We start from the raw sequence: 15,870 nt of genomic DNA, 5'->3' as shown, positions 1-15,870 counted from the left end.
AGTTTTTTTATAATGCATTATGCATTCATTATAATGCCTTAAGAATACCCTTACAATGTATTATAAATACGGGCTTCATAGAAAGTGTTACCAAAGTTTTATCTACTGTTTTGACTGACGTCACCTGGCCCTAAGTAAGGCTGGGTGAACACGTGTGTGCGCTTTGTGCATTTCTATTGGCCATCTACTTTGCCACTATTTGCAGCCCGAAAAAGACGGAACCTTCAAAACGCAGTGGGGAGCATAGTTGTTGGAGAGACTTGAATGAGATTTGTCAGGCCCCAGGCATATTTTACATGACATTTCAATAATTATGTGCCAATGCATATTCACCTCACAACAGGCACCCAATGAAAAGCAATGCCAAAAATAATTCCCTGAACTGTCAGGTGTTTATTTTATTTGTCTAGCTGCCGCCACGATTCCTTTCTTTTCCTGACCTTGCACTGTTTTTCAATTGACATGCAATTTCTAGACATCAAGGCACTTGCTTGGAAAACATTCAGATGCTGATGAAAAGAAAATGCTGCCATAATGCATGACTTGAGCAGGTATGACAGAATTCTTTCTTTTTGTCTGTCTGTTGCACAATTCCCCAATGTTTATTTTTAGAAAGAAAGGGATTAATTCTGTTAAATGTGATAGTTTGAGAGACGGTCGCTTTTCTGTTCGTGAAAGGTCACGGTTCATGCTGAGAGGTGCGGGACAGAGGCACAGCGAGAGCTTTGAGGTGAACCTCCCAAATGCCACCAATTGACACGTGCAGAAACTTCTCCTCCTGTCACACTCATTCTGCCTCACCTACATTCATTCTCTCTGCGAGCGGAATGCCAGCCTGTTTCTTGTTTAATAAGACAAAGGAGGATGAGTGAATGGAAGGAAGAAGAGAAGAAAAGAATGCCAAAGGCCTCAGTGGCTTTGCTTCTGGTGCTGCAGGGATGCATCTTCCTCCTCTCGTGCCTTGAGCTCTCGCTGCAGTGTGGTAGTCTACTCATACATCTCAAAACAGGGGCAGATTTATACTAGGCCAATGCCAAAGGGACCACTGGAAAACCTTTCAGAATGGATCACATTTTGCAGCAAGAGAAAGAATTATTGGGGGGGGGGGTAACTGTTGCAGATAGTGAAAGTACCTTCACGGCCGCTGTTAATCTCTTCTTCACCGCAAAGCGATCCATCATATTTAGCTAAACATAGACGGGTGGTGTTGTCTGATTGGTGCAAACAGCAGTCATGTGATATGGTTGGCAGGTAATGATATCGTTAATGATATTCAGGGTGTTAAGATACAGATTCGATGACTTTTCGGCCTCCTCCGATCTCTCTCTCTCTCCTTCCATTCTCGCTTCATCATGTTTAATTTCCAGCTCGGTAATTAAGCTGATCCGATACCTGATGTGATTGCAGGTACTTCAAAGTCTTGCCACAAAGTGATGGTGAGTGTCTCATTTATTTGAAAGGTCTTGCGGCCATCTCCGCTAATGCCTGCCTTGGATTTTAATAAGAGCACTCAAAGAAACAGCCTTCAACAATCATTCTAATGTTCCAAGAACTTAAAAATAGCAGTAAATAAATGTATTTGACCAGAGAGACTGAGTGAAATGTTACCCTCATGTTTTTCCCTATGCATTTTAATTCAAACACATATTCAAACTACTCTCCATGCAGCTCTGTATAGGTTAAAAGTATTTTTCTGACATGAAAGAGTTGCATAATTTTATAACGGGGCTACAGAATTCTCTATACTTTGGCTGCAGTACAGATAAAATGCTAAATCTTCTATGTTGTGAGGCTATTGTGCGATTCCTTTTAACAAGCCTTGGAATACTGAATATGTATTCCAAGGCTTGTCAAGCCTTGGAGCTTGGGAGTCTTTCAATAAGCTCAGCAAATGTCTGACTCGTTATTCCCCTGGGTTATTTCCAGTCAGAGGACTTTGGGAATGCCTGGAATGATTGGCTGTGACAACGGGACATCAAAAGGTAAGAAACTAACTGCTGTGAATGCCAAAGGTTAGCGCTGTCAATCAAACATGCCGGAAAAACATGCACAAATAACATGTGACATGATAACCAGTAAGTCCTCTTTCACTGAAAAACATCTTTACTGAAATATAAAACTAACTGAGCGAAATCAAAATAATACTGTACTATTATTCGAACCCTTTAATCAACCAAACTAAATTAGCAGTTTTAAACCAGAACACTGTTGACTCACTGTTGACAAAAACATTGCGTGCTTGAACATTTATTCCATCATAACTTGGTTAAACACCCTCTTAACTCTGTTGTTAAACTCCCTCTCACTCTTTGAACTTATAAATTAGGATTATTTGAGATAATGAGAGACACATTCCTGAGGTGCAACATTGTGGATGATTTGGCTGTTGGAACAAAGCAGCCACAATTCAGAGACCAAAGTGAGCCAGATTATTTATTTATTTATTTATTTAATTTTTATCTATGTTTTTTTACCTTAGAGGGCAGTTCAGTTGTAGACATCGGGAATGCCTGCATAATTGCAGAGCTTCTAAAATGTTTAGTGCTTTTATGTTCAGGAAGGCTCCACCTATTCACAAAAGCCAGGTGACACACAAACACTTGGCATGAAATACAAGTGAAATACTGCTTGTTTTATACAGGTCTAGTATGGCACTCTGCCTGAACAATACTTGCCACTTCACTGAACTCCCAAAGCCTGAAGTTTGCACACGCTAGAGAGGTGAGCTTGTTTTTGTTTCATTACTGATTAAGAAAATCCACACGTTTTTACCTCCTAGTGCTAAACGTCCTGACAGTCTCATCTAAAAGCAACTGGAAGATGAATTGCTGAGTGAAGTAAAATATGACATGGTTACACAATTCAAACCACTAACTAACCAGAAATACCTGTTTTATCTTCTCAAACACAGAGACGAGTATCTGTAGTACAACTGCATAACCAATTGCACTTTTCCTGTTTGTGAAAGGAATTCAAGACATGAATGTTTGAATAATGGTCGGAGCACGAATGAGTATTTGTGCTTCGGGTGTTAATAATCCTGTTTAATGATCTGTGACTGTTTTTCAGTAAGACAGAATACACATGAGAATGCAAGTGTATATTTTAGCGAATAAGATCAACCACAAAACATGTCACATGCACACACTCAACCTTACAAGTGTAGAAACCTGCCCATAATCCTGAACCTGATTCCAATTTTCTGATAAAGAGCTCTATTAACTCTTTAGCGCTGTGTGACTATAACAAATGACCTTGAGTCTCAGGTCTGCCGACGTGACGCTCGTACAACACACCAACCACAGCAACTCACTCCCATTGTCCCAAACCGACTGAAGCCACAAAGTCCAAACAAAACTAGCAAAGGTTACACACAAACTATCTAATGAACGTAAATGCCAGTAAAGGTGGCCTGTGATGCTTGTCATTGCTTTAGTGATCTCTCGCTCTCTACAATTATCGGCCCCGCTTGAGTTCTGGTGAAATAAAAAATGAGGTTTATTGGATTGAGGCTCTACCGAGCTCTTGAAATATGAATACCTTTAATTAAAAGCGACTGGCATTGCCATCTGGCCCTCTGTATCCGGCTTCTCTAATGAAGTGAGTGTATGCGCAGTGTTCATTTATTTATTTATCTGTTTGTTTGCTAATGGCCAAGTTGCTAAGACAAACTTGAGAGGTACAAGTAAATTGTACAGTTAACAAATATTATTTTTTTAGTACTACACGTGAGTTTGTTTGGTATCTATAAAGTTGTTGTTTTTTCCCCATTTTTCTTTTCCTCTAGTTTGAAGAACAAGTTAAAAAATCTTAGCCTTTTTTCCAACTATAAAGAACCTTTTGGACAATAGAAAGGTTCTATGGATCATAAAGGTTATTCATGGAACCATACACTATATATACAAGCAAGCTGTCAGACTCTGTTCCATGTTTTGTCTGTGTCTTGCTCCCCAGGTGTTCCTTTCCCATGTTTAATTTGTCCCAGGTGTTCCCCATGATGGTTCATTGATCCCAGGTGTCTCTCGTCATCCCCTCCTCCTGTGTGTATTTAAAGTGTTCCCAGTCCCTAGTTCTCTGTCCGCTGTTGAACGTCTTCGTGTGAACGTCTTCCTGTGTTCGTCTCCCTTGGTTCCTTGGTGCAAATAAAGTCTTGGTAAAGTATTCTCCAGTGTCTCCTCGTTCCTCGTGTGTGTGCATCGTGACACAAGCAGATACTATTTTAATTCAGTGTGAAATTTTACTAGTAATTTCTGAGTGAAAAGTGTTTCTATACCATTTTTTTTTTTTTTCAATGTATCTTGATTTTTAAGAGTGTAGAGTACTACAATCAAGCAAATCAAATCAAAATAACACCGCAAATATCAAGCTAATCCAATACAATCTTCCCTATCTACATCTATCAGTGTGGAATGCTGAAAGTGACTCCTGAAACAATTGCCAATAAAAACCTGTCATTTTTATTGATTCATAAACAGATCTGAAGTGATCGTTTCATTTCCCATCATCTCCAATTGCACTAACATTGGACTTTTACTGATCTGAGAGCAGCTGTTGATTATATGAGGTTATATTCAGCCAGATCTCAATTCTTGCTTTGAGACATATTATACACCCAGTATCTGTCCGCAGTCATGATAAGATTACAGAAACACTTAAAGCTTAACAAGCAGACTCTAGAGACCGACGTCTCCAGGGTTCAAACGGTGGTCAGAGATTTTTGCACAGTGTTCCTCTAGAGAAAGCCTATCTTTATCACTGGCAAATGCTCCACTGTCTCTAAGGAAACTAAAGCATTGTCTTTATATCTGTTTGTCTGTCTGCCATAATGAAACTACAAAGTTACAGGATAATAACATCTAAGTGATGATGTCGGAAAGCAGAAAAACCCTTGGGGAGAGAAGATGCAAGTCCCATGGTTCAGCACAGGGGAGTGAAGAGAGAGAAGGAAGAGATAAGAACGAGGAGTAGAGCAAATGTATTGACTGGATGATCATCGATTGACAACGAGCAAGTCGAAGAGCGGGATTTTTTCAGAGAGTCAATCAGTCTCTCTCCCGCTCGCTCGCTCGCTCGCTCACACTCTCTTTCACAGGTACATTCACGTGCACATTAAAGGAGGAAATATCTAATCATTATTTACTGTCGATATGTTATATGTTTGTGCAGCGTGTGCTGCATTGACATTTGTTCGTGCATGAGAAATTGAAAAAGAGTGGGAGAGAGAGAGAGAGAGCATGTGTTTTGGAAAACCCATCTTCACAGCAGGGCTTCTTCATTAGGGGGACGCCCAGTTCCTGCCATGACCTTAATCCCAAAACAAACAAACACACTCACAACAAAAACCTCACCAGGATCCCAATCACACACATCCTCCACAAGCATAATGACCACAATTACTGAATCTTTCTTTCAAGTGATGGCAGTTTGCCCATCTGTTAACTACAGGGGTGTCTGTGTGTGTGATTGTATGATCTCCCGTCCATATTTTAATTGACTCCATGTTATCAGAGCTGTAATATAGCATTAGGGAAGCAGCACTGTGAGGGGCAATGACTGCCATTTAACTGACTTAATTAAGTGCTTTCCATGAGAAGGACTCTGAGAACGTTATCCTTTCAACATAAAAAAACCCGCACCATTCGTTGCCGTCTTGTTGAGCTACAGACGGAGCAAGACGACCTTGCTTCATTTTCTCACAAAACATGAATAAGCACAGCTTGCAGTGTTGCAACTAAGCTATTAAAAAAATAAAAAAAGTCTGACTTTTTTTTTTCTTTCAAACAAACAAAACAAAGCTGCCTTATTGGAAAACACATATACTGAACAAATACTGAACTTTTTGGCTGACAAATAACACTTGTTTTGGTAAAAAAAATAAAATAAATGTATATAAAAAATGTGCAGAGAGTTTTGTTTAAGCTTAGATTTTCCTCCCTGGAATATATATGGGCATATCACATGCACTCAAGGTGCATATTCTTTATAAGACTAATTGATTTGACAAAGAATATGAACTTTAAGGATTGTAATTTAATTGTTTAATTTAATTAGATTATTTGTTTGTGTGTGTAATTTAGGTTTCACCCAAATAAAAATAAGTGAAAATTTGAGAGCATTTGTCAAAGGACAGCTTTCTTACTAAATATTAATCTGATCATTTATATAATCACCTATATGGAGTTACAAGTTTATGTACAAAAATAAGAATACAGAAGAAAAATAAGATTTGTGACCCCATGTAAACTAGGGGTATTAATGAAAACTACTTTATAAATATAAAAATAGCAATGTAAAAACTATTATATTTCATCAGATCTTCAAAACACCTTAGTGGGTAACTTCTATAATCAAAAGACCACTTTGTGTATAAAACAAGTCTGTATTTTAGTGTTAAGGCATTGAAAGGTAAATATATCTAAATTACATTTAAGAGGTATGATCACACACTTAAAAGTGAGTATGGATGTTGTCTAAGTCCCCTGAGAGAGAGCATTAAAGCATTAAACGAACCTAACACCGACCCAAAAGACTCTGCCAAAGTGGAACTAACCCACAGCATGCCTAAGCCAATTATAGAGACAAACACACACACACACACGCTCAGGACATCTCTGTCATGAAAGAGACATTGACAGCAACTTTGCTGGGACGCAAGTGTAACCGGCTGTGTATTTGAGTGTGTATGAGTCTGTGTGTGTGATGTTTGATAATGCATGAGCCCAGCAGAGCACATCAGCTTTGAAAATTTTCAGCGTCAACTTCTAACTGCATTGAATGCATAAGCTATTGTACTAATGTTCACTTCTGCTCAGTTCTAAGCCGAACATAGTCTCCTGACTTTTCTATTTTCCCCATATCTCTCCCTCTCTAAACCCCACTCACACATACACACACACACACACACACACACACACACACACACACACTGATTCTCCTAAAGATTGGGAGCAGCAGGGTGAGGCATCTCTTTTATTTATCAGAAAGTGATTCTTCTGTTTGTTTGTATCTGCCCTTGAAAGATCTTACAAGAAAGATAGAATGGAACAGGAAGAGAGGGAAAAGGCAGAGACGTGAGGTGGCAAGAGAGAATGAAAACGGGAGAGAAGACAGAGAGAAAGAGAGCTAGATGAGAAGACGAACGGATCATTAAATGATTACTAATAAAACATCAGAGAGAATATGTGTGCCTGCACCTCTGTGCATTCATCCATCCAAATGTCCATAACTTCTTGGAACTGTACAGTTTGAGACTGAATAAATGCAATGATAGCACAATTAGATACATTGTTAACTTTCCTAACCTTGGAAATATTGACGTCTTTTGATAATGTCACAAATGAGACTATAAACATCTTTTCGATACCCATCAGCATATATTTCCTTCATTTTCCCTCCTGCTTGGGTCTGACTGATGGCCAAATTCACAGTTTTGATCTAATCAGCCTTGCATTGATCTCCTAGTGACCAATTATTTTTAGCTTAGTCTGAATTAGAGCCAGACTTTAATTGAGGCTAATTTGGTGCAGAAGTGTTCAAATGCAAAGGCTTCAGATCCAACGCAGCAAGTGGGCAAAAACAACTTCCCTTCCACCAAGCCTATTTAATCTACATTTAGGCCAATGTTCTCCTTGCGATAAAGTTAAAAATCTAATTTTTTCAGTGGTTTGCCCAGTCTAGCGTCCATTTGTGAGATTTTGACCTTCGACCTTTTACAAACCATGAGGTTTTAGTGTCATACGACCGGTCTCAACGAGGTAACACAATACACAAGGCAAAATTTAGTGCTATGGACCTGACAACTTGACTCTAAGAGAAACCCTGGCTCCTGTTCTTAAACATGTACTCCTATGAACAAGCAGAATAGACATTCCACAGAAAATGGCACGCCGAGCTCACACAATACACACCTGTTGCTGATAAAGTATCAAATGTGGACAAGACAGCCCTTAATGTTCGACAACTGCTACCGAATACCTCCCCAACAGTGGCTCCATTGATAGAGACCCAACATTGGTTGGTTGGTCATTAACAATGGAGATAACTGTTGACCACAGAGAGCTTCTACAAGGGGTAGGTAACTCAGCCACAATGAAACTAGATACATGCTCTTACTGTTCAAGCCCTTTCACCTGTTAAACCCCTACAATTTAAAGAGTGCGATAGGCACGGCAGTGTATGATACTGACAGTGATTACTGAAAAACAGCCAAAATTACTCAAGCGAAAAATGTTCCTGAAAATGTGTTTTTCAACTCACCACGGCACAGTAAAAGTGAAGAAAATTATATTTTAATCTATTTATTTGGTACACAAGCAAATATCTTGTGAATTGGTGTTTAGAAGATGAGTTATGTCTCCAATGAAGCAGCCCTGATCTCATCTGATGCTACAAGAAAAGAGTTTTCAAGCTAACAAGTAGGCTATACTACGTTAACCGACCTTTAGCTCTTACTGGGTAAACACAGCAAAACAAATAAAAATTAACTGTATATATATGTTAATGCTTATGAATACTTGTGAGCTGTTGAGCCAGTCGCACTAAACATTACAATCACAGTTTCATACTTAGCCTGTAAGACAAACCTAGCAATTTCCGCCTATTCAGACTTTTCTATTCATATCTGCGAATAACCCAGCATCTGTAAATATGTAGTGTCAGCGTAGCTGTGTGTGAGTGTGTGGCCTTTTGTGAGAATTTCCCTATCTTGTTGACTGATGAGTATGTCTCTTTTTATTTAGCTGTTTAGCTTAACTCTGACTTATCTTTTTTTTGTGTTTGCCCCTACCATTTTCCATATGCTCTGCCTCACCGACACTGCCATCGGGCGTAGTCCTCTCATAGGCGTCTTCGGGTAGAGGGAGGGCACCTAGTCTGGGGCCGGACGAGCTCTTGCTGCTGGGCGTCTCCGACTCCTCCAGGCCACTGTCGTAGCAGCTCTGCAGCGAGCCCTGGTGCGGGTCCTGTGGCTGGCTCACCACCGAGAAGGTCACTCGGCGGAACGGCTACAAGAGAAGAGATTGCTGGGGGTCACTGGACTGAAGAGGTCGAAGAAGAGGGTTGATGGGTAGGTTTTTTGTGGGGGGTGTGGGAGGGATAATTCTGAGTGAAAGTACTTTGCTGTAGCTCTAGTTAGATTAGCGCACTGCGCTACATGCTACAAAACGACACAAACAGCAACTGGATTAATGTCTACACGTAGCTTGAAAGCAGCGCCCGGCAAGGGAAGCTAAAAAATAAACAAAACAATACTAATGAGCTTCACAGCACTTGTTTAATGATTCTCACATGAACCAAAAATGGTAGGATAGTAAGTTCAGTGCCCACAGGAGTAAGTACAGATGCCACACTTGGCATTGTGGTTTAAATATAGCGGAGGAGGGGTGAAGGACGTCAAAGTCTCCTTGTGCGGTTTACTTTATAGCAAAAACAGGACAAGAGGAGCAAGTATGGTCCCGATGGGAGATAGAATGGAACACATGGCTACAGGCTAATAAACAAGCGCATGGATCCACACACACATTTTTCAAAGTAACTAAAGAACAAATAGGTGAAAGGATGTACACAGGAGTAATAAACTGGTACACTGAGGCTCGTGTGAATTTGTGCTCTGCGCTCTGAACCTTTGATTTTCATTTCCTCTTTCTCTCGGATTGTCTCAATTGAGGAATGACACAAAAGACAGCACGATCGGAGGAGATGACTGACAGTGAGCCGGGAAGGGAGACAATTTTTTTTTTTTCGGTTTGTGCTGAGATCCAGCAAAAAAGAGAGTTGGGAGACAAATTAAACTAGGAAGGACATGAAGTCTACTTGATATGGTTCATTTCATTAAAGAGAACCAGATATTCATGAAATCAAGTGATGAACTATTTTTGTACTTGTTTTCTGCTGTTATCAAAGCGAAACGTCTTGCTACGGTGGTATACTGATACCCTTTAGGACTTTTTTTTTAAATGGGAAAATGAATTTGTTGTCCTGATTTAACTGCTCCAGTAGAGGAAGACTTTTTGTCCTTCATATCCCAATGAAATATATTAAGATAAGGGATACATATGGGCTTTGAGCTAAATGAGTGGCTGGAAGAGTGAGAGAAAATGAGAGCATGAGAGAGAGAGAGAGCTGAAAGGTGGAAATTAAATTTTGATAATTTAACTAGCATTGGAGCCTTGTAATTAAACCATTGACTCTTCCTGTCTGGGTAAGTGAAAGCAGAGGGGAAAAAAGAGGCAATGGAGGAGAAGTGATCCCTCCACCCTCCCATCATTCTTTCTGTGTCTCACTCTCCAGCCGATTACTTACTTACACTGCTCGTCGGTGCTGTTTATTCTCTGTGTGTGTGTGTGTGTGTGTGTGTGTTGAAACATAATTCAACAGAAAGAAAACTTGTTATTGTTTATGATGGTCTTGACAGGAAATTTCAAGGTAATACTTTGATGTAGAACATTTTTTTTCTTCATTATAAATGTATTAATTAATTAAAATTAAATGTAATGAAATTTAATGAAAAATTTGCAAAACAAAACTTGATATTATTTTAACTTCAACCAAAGGTAAAAAAAAAAAAAAATGCAAACACTGAAACACTCTGTATGCAAACACTGATTATTATTATGCAAAAAAGGCTAAAAAAAAAAAAATTAAAAAAAGTTTTTTTTTATAGATCATGTTTAAATTATAACATTTAGTTTTATACTACACGTAACAGCAGCCCTGACTCTGTCTTTCTATCCAACAAGGGAACTCTGGTCTGAAAAAGTTGTAGACCCCGGCTCTAAATAAATATAAACACCAACCAAAAAAAGCAATATATATATATATATATATATATATATATTTTTTTTTTTTCTTTTTTTTATAACTGCAGCAAAAAGTTCGACTGATGCATTAAATAGACACTAACAAAGCAGCAGCGTCTCTAAGTGTTTGCCTCTGGCCTTCTCCCCGCTGCCCCACTTCCTGTCACTGCACATTTTCTTTCAGGAATATTAAACAAGACAGAGCACCATCATTCACTCCTCTTGTTCTTTCCAACTCGCTGCCTTTCAGAATGAGTGGCCTAACACTCATCATTACTCCAATCAACCAAAGGTAAAAAAAAAAAAAATGCAAACACTGAAACACTCTGTATGCAAACACTGATTATTATTATGCAAAAAAGGCTAAAAAAAAAAAAATTAAAAAAAGTTTTTTTTTATAGATCATGTTTAAATTATAACATTTAGTTTTATACTACACGTAACAGCAGCCCTGACTCTGTCTTTCTATCCAACAAGGGAACTCTGGTCTGAAAAAGTTGTAGACCCCGGCTCTAAATAAATATAAACACCAACCATTTTTTTTTTCTTTTTTTTATAACTGCAGCAAAAAGTTCGACTGATGCATTAAATAGACACTAACAAAGCAGCAGCGTCTCTAAGTGTTTGCCTCTGGCCTTCTCCCCGCTGCCCCACTTCCTGTCACTGCACATTTTCTTTCAGGAATATTAAACAAGACAGAGCACCATCATTCACTCCTCTTGTTCTTTCCAACTCGCTGCCTTTCAGAATGAGTGGCCTAACACTCATCATTACTCCAAATTGTCCCTTTAATTTGACAAGTCGCCATAATCTCGGCATTTGTATTCTGTCAGGTTAGTAGGACCTGCCTTTCAATGTAAAGAAGTGCACACACACACACAAACACACACACAAATGGCTGTTTAACGTCTATGCATTTATAATGAACATGTGTTTGCACATTTACATGCCCTTGAACAAAATCTCTCCAAAATGAGAGATGAGAGTCTGAGCACTGACAAAAAACTTGCTATGTCATCACACAGTAGCCAATACCTAAAATATTCTAATAACATTAAAGAAGCCACTTGCATGCATTTGGCATTTGGCATTAATTGCTGCATTAATTAATTTATTTATATATCTCCCTAATTTCTCTGGCTAATGTAGAAATCTTAGCAATAAATCATGTTTCCATGTAATTACAATCAACATTCAACAAATGAATTGAAATAAATATTAATGGGCTTAAAAGTTTCACTTTGGATAGTCAAACATTTGTTGCATAATTAAACAGAAGCCCACAGGGGGTCTCGTTATTGCACTGAAATAACGGATCAAAATGATGTTTATGTATCAAAGCGCCATTCTCTCACTCTACCTCCAAAATGAAATGGCTGTCTCTGCAGCTAAGTGTGACAGCAATCAAAGTCCTACACTGAGGAGTTGAGGCTTAAATTACCCACAAATGAACTGAACTTTAGATAAATTGGTAGAGTGTGGCATTATGCTTGGTGCAAAAGAGATTTTCAAATATAAGAGTCAATGAATGTCATGCATGAAGAATGGTGAGATGGGAAAGTGGTTGGCCATGCAAAGATAGATAGATCGGTTTATTGATTGAGCATTGATTGGCTGGGCTTCCCTACCGTGGAAGCAGCTTTATGAAGGACGGATTTAATTAAATATTGCACATATATTTGTACATTCATGTACAAAAGGCTTTAAGACCCCCTGATGATATGCACATGGCTTCCATTTCTGCTGGACACGTACCCTTTGTGATCTTCTTTGAAAAAAAAAATGGAGGTCAGGTTATGGCCATGTCTGATAACAAGTTGCTTAATGGCAAAATGTGTCCCAATTTACATGAATTCATATATATTCATTCATAAATAAATGCATATATATGTTTTATCTTTTCTTGTTAGCAGTGCAGCCGATTACTTATAAGGCAATACATGCTAAATATTAAATGTGCAGTGATGGAAACTGAAGCACTATTCAAATACAATTAAACAAGAATACCTGTAATTTTAGGGGGTTTCATCAGCGTAGGTGGAAATACTATTTAAAAAACCCAGTAGAATACCCAGTGGATTTGCATTCATTTCAAAAGTAACTCTATTCTGTAAACAAGCTCATGTTTTTGTCTCTTCAAACCTTCCCCCCCTTCTTACTATCTGTGTGTGTGTGTGTGCACTGCAAAAAATGCTTTTGTGTGTGTGTGTGTGTGTGTGTGTGTGTGTGTGTGTGTTTGCGTATCTTGGGTGTATGTGGGTAGTGGAATGACTTATATCCATGAACCATGAAGAGCAGTGGTTTAGCCAAAAACACAAACTCTAAAGCCTCCTGTGTCTTTCTGCAATCAAGCAGACAAGAGAGGAAAGGAGAAGATCAATTGAAGGAAGAGAAGACTGGATGAGATAATACAGCAGACAGGAAGAAAATGCAACTTATGTGGTTAGTTTGGTAGAAGTGTTGGATGTAGTTAGTACCATAAACACGAACATTAATCAGTCATCAGTGTCTAGATGTGATGGCCTGCTGCTAGAACCTGTAATTAACCTCTGTTCAAATTTTCATAAGCACCCTGAGGCTGAACCACAGACTGCTATCTGATCAAGCTGCCACTGTACAAAACAGCCCAAGGGTAACGCAACTGTAGGTCAAAATAACTAATCATATCTAGAATGAGCTACAGGTTGTTTAGACTCAAATTCAGCTGGGTTGAATAGCTAACCCAAAAGCAAGCCCTGTGAGCATGCCAGGTAAGCATTTTGATGTTCCGATATTCAGAATGTTGATTCTTCGTAAAGAGATAAGGAATATGTGTGTGTGTGTGTGTGTGTGTGTGTGTGTGTGTGTGTGTGTGTGTTTTCTCATGCACCTAATTTTCCCACACCCATGGAAACTTTCCCGGTGAATTCAGTTATGAATGTGCAGCAGTCAAATATGCAAACAGTCAACAGTTCAAAAGCCTTTTTACTATATATTATATATTGTCATTTGATAATATTAAATGATTACACTGTAAAATGACGTAACTTGCAATTACTACCTCAAGGTGTTTTTTTTTGTTTGTTTTTTGTTTTTTAGATTTGTATTTAGTTTTGCTGGTGTTAACCTAATATAGAATGATTCAGTTTTATTTATTTATTTATTTTTAAGCTTCACTAAAATCACATTACCTCACATTATGAAGAACATTTTAGGTTAACTTATGTCACTTTTTTTTTATACTGCAAAATTACATTTCATTAAATACATCTGCTAAATAAAAACAGCAAGCAAGTAAAATGACATATTGCATTAAATAAATCTACTAAATTAAAAATAACAAGCAAGTGTAGAAAAAAAATCATCTAGATGAACTGGTTTAATTTAATATGACTAGGGCTGCACGATTAATCGCATGCGATATTTAACGCGCATCTTGTCAGAAAGCCGGTTCTGTAATCAGCGGTAAATCTCCATCACCTGCGTGCTTTCACATTGAGCAGCATTAACTACACAGAGCCGTTGTTCACTGATGAGCAGCGCAAAAAATCGCGCGAATATGAACGTGGTTTAGCGCAGCTCGTCAGTGAACAACGGCTCTGTGTAGTTAATGCTGCTCCATGTGAAAGCACGCTAATTACAGAACCGACTTTACTAACAAGATGCGCATTAAATATCGCATGCGATTTATCGTGCAGCCCTACATCTAATATTTCATAAGAATATTGATATATATTTTGTTTTCCTATTCAATTGTTTTGTCTCCCAAAATGTGTAATAAACATGCTTTTAGGTGTCCTCTACTATGACCACTCCCTCTCCTTGGTCTTCAAATATGTCTGATATTAATTTAGTGACACTCTTATGGAAATATGATAATATTTTGTAATTATCATTTAAATCTGTCTCATTTTTAAACTGTCTGTCATAAATCAACATCTCAGGAAAATGTTAATGGGGTTTCAAATCAAAATATGACTTCCTCTTATGAAACAGAACATCATTTCATACTTGTCCACTGAAGAGGACACCTAAAAGCATGTTTATTACACATTTTGGGAGACAAAACAATTGAATAGGAAAACAAAATATATATCAATATTCTTATGAAATATTAGATGTAGGGCTGCACGATAAATCGCATGCGATATTTAATGCGCATCTTGTTAGTAAAGTCGGTTCTGTAATTAGCGTGCTTTCACATGGAGCAGCATTGACTACACAGAGCTGTTGTTCACTGACGAGCTGCGCTAAACCACGTTCATATTCGCGCGATTTTTTGCGCTGCTCATCAGTGAACAACGGCTCTGTGTAGTTAATGCTGCTCAATGTGAAAGCACGCAGGTGATGGAGATTTACCGCTGATTACAGAACCGGCTTTCTGACAAGATGCGCGTTAAATATCTCATGCGATTAATCGTGCAGCCCTAAATATGACAGTAAACTAATTACATTAAGTTATACTAAAAGTATACATTCTTACAGGTCAGATCTGGTAGAAATATATCCTTAAGCTAACAATTGTATTGTATAATATAAAACATCTAAAATTACATACTGCATTAAATAAATCTGCTAAATTAAAAATAGCAAGCAAAATGACGTTGCATTAAATAAATCTAGTTTATTTTAAAATTACAAGTATAGCAAAAAAAAAAAAAACGTATGTGTCAGTATTCATCTATGTACAAGCCCCTACGGCTTCTACCTGGATACTTTTCAGAATTTTCAGGATTTTTCCAAATCTTAAGATGAAAAATGTACATTCTCGCGTACACTAAACCTCTCAAGTCTTAAAGTGAGCACAACACGTTAAAGGGGTCATAAGATGTTGCTAAAAAGAACATTATTTTGTGTATTTGGTGTAATGAAATGTGTTTATGCGGTTTAAGGTTAAAAAACACATTATTTTCCACATACTGTACATTATTGTTTCTCCTCTATGCCCCGCCTTTCTGAAACGCATCGATTTTTACAAAGCTCATCGGTCTGGAAGCGAGGTGTGCTCTGATTGGCCAGCTATCCAGTGCGTTGTGATTGGCCGAATACCTCAAGCGTGTGACAGAAATGTTACGCCCCTTACCATATTGTGATG

General features: G+C 38.2%; 1 protein-coding gene across 5 annotated transcripts in view; it reads right to left on the bottom strand.

The window, feature by feature from the left end:
* Positions 1-15,870, bottom strand: part of LOC107684944 (protocadherin-7-like) — a 142,084-nt gene that overhangs the window by 58,133 nt on the left and 68,081 nt on the right. For 2 of the 5 annotated variants that reach the window (XM_016481332.1, XM_016481335.1), the window contains exon 2: positions 8,786-9,002. The exons of 2 other annotated variants lie outside the window; for them this stretch is intronic. In XM_016481332.1, the coding sequence (XP_016336818.1) occupies positions 8,786-9,002 (217 nt within the window). The remainder of the gene's footprint in view (positions 1-8,785; positions 9,003-15,870) is intronic. One more of the 5 variants, XM_016481333.1, reaches the window with a different exon arrangement.

This window comes from Sinocyclocheilus anshuiensis, unplaced genomic scaffold (assembly GCF_001515605.1).
Source record: "Sinocyclocheilus anshuiensis isolate Anshui unplaced genomic scaffold, SAMN03320099.WGS_v1.1 scaffold49, whole genome shotgun sequence".
In the NCBI taxonomy this organism is placed as follows: domain Eukaryota; kingdom Metazoa; phylum Chordata; class Actinopteri; order Cypriniformes; family Cyprinidae; genus Sinocyclocheilus; species Sinocyclocheilus anshuiensis.
Note: the sequence above shows the minus strand (reverse complement) of the source record. Positions and strands in the feature narration are given on the sequence as shown.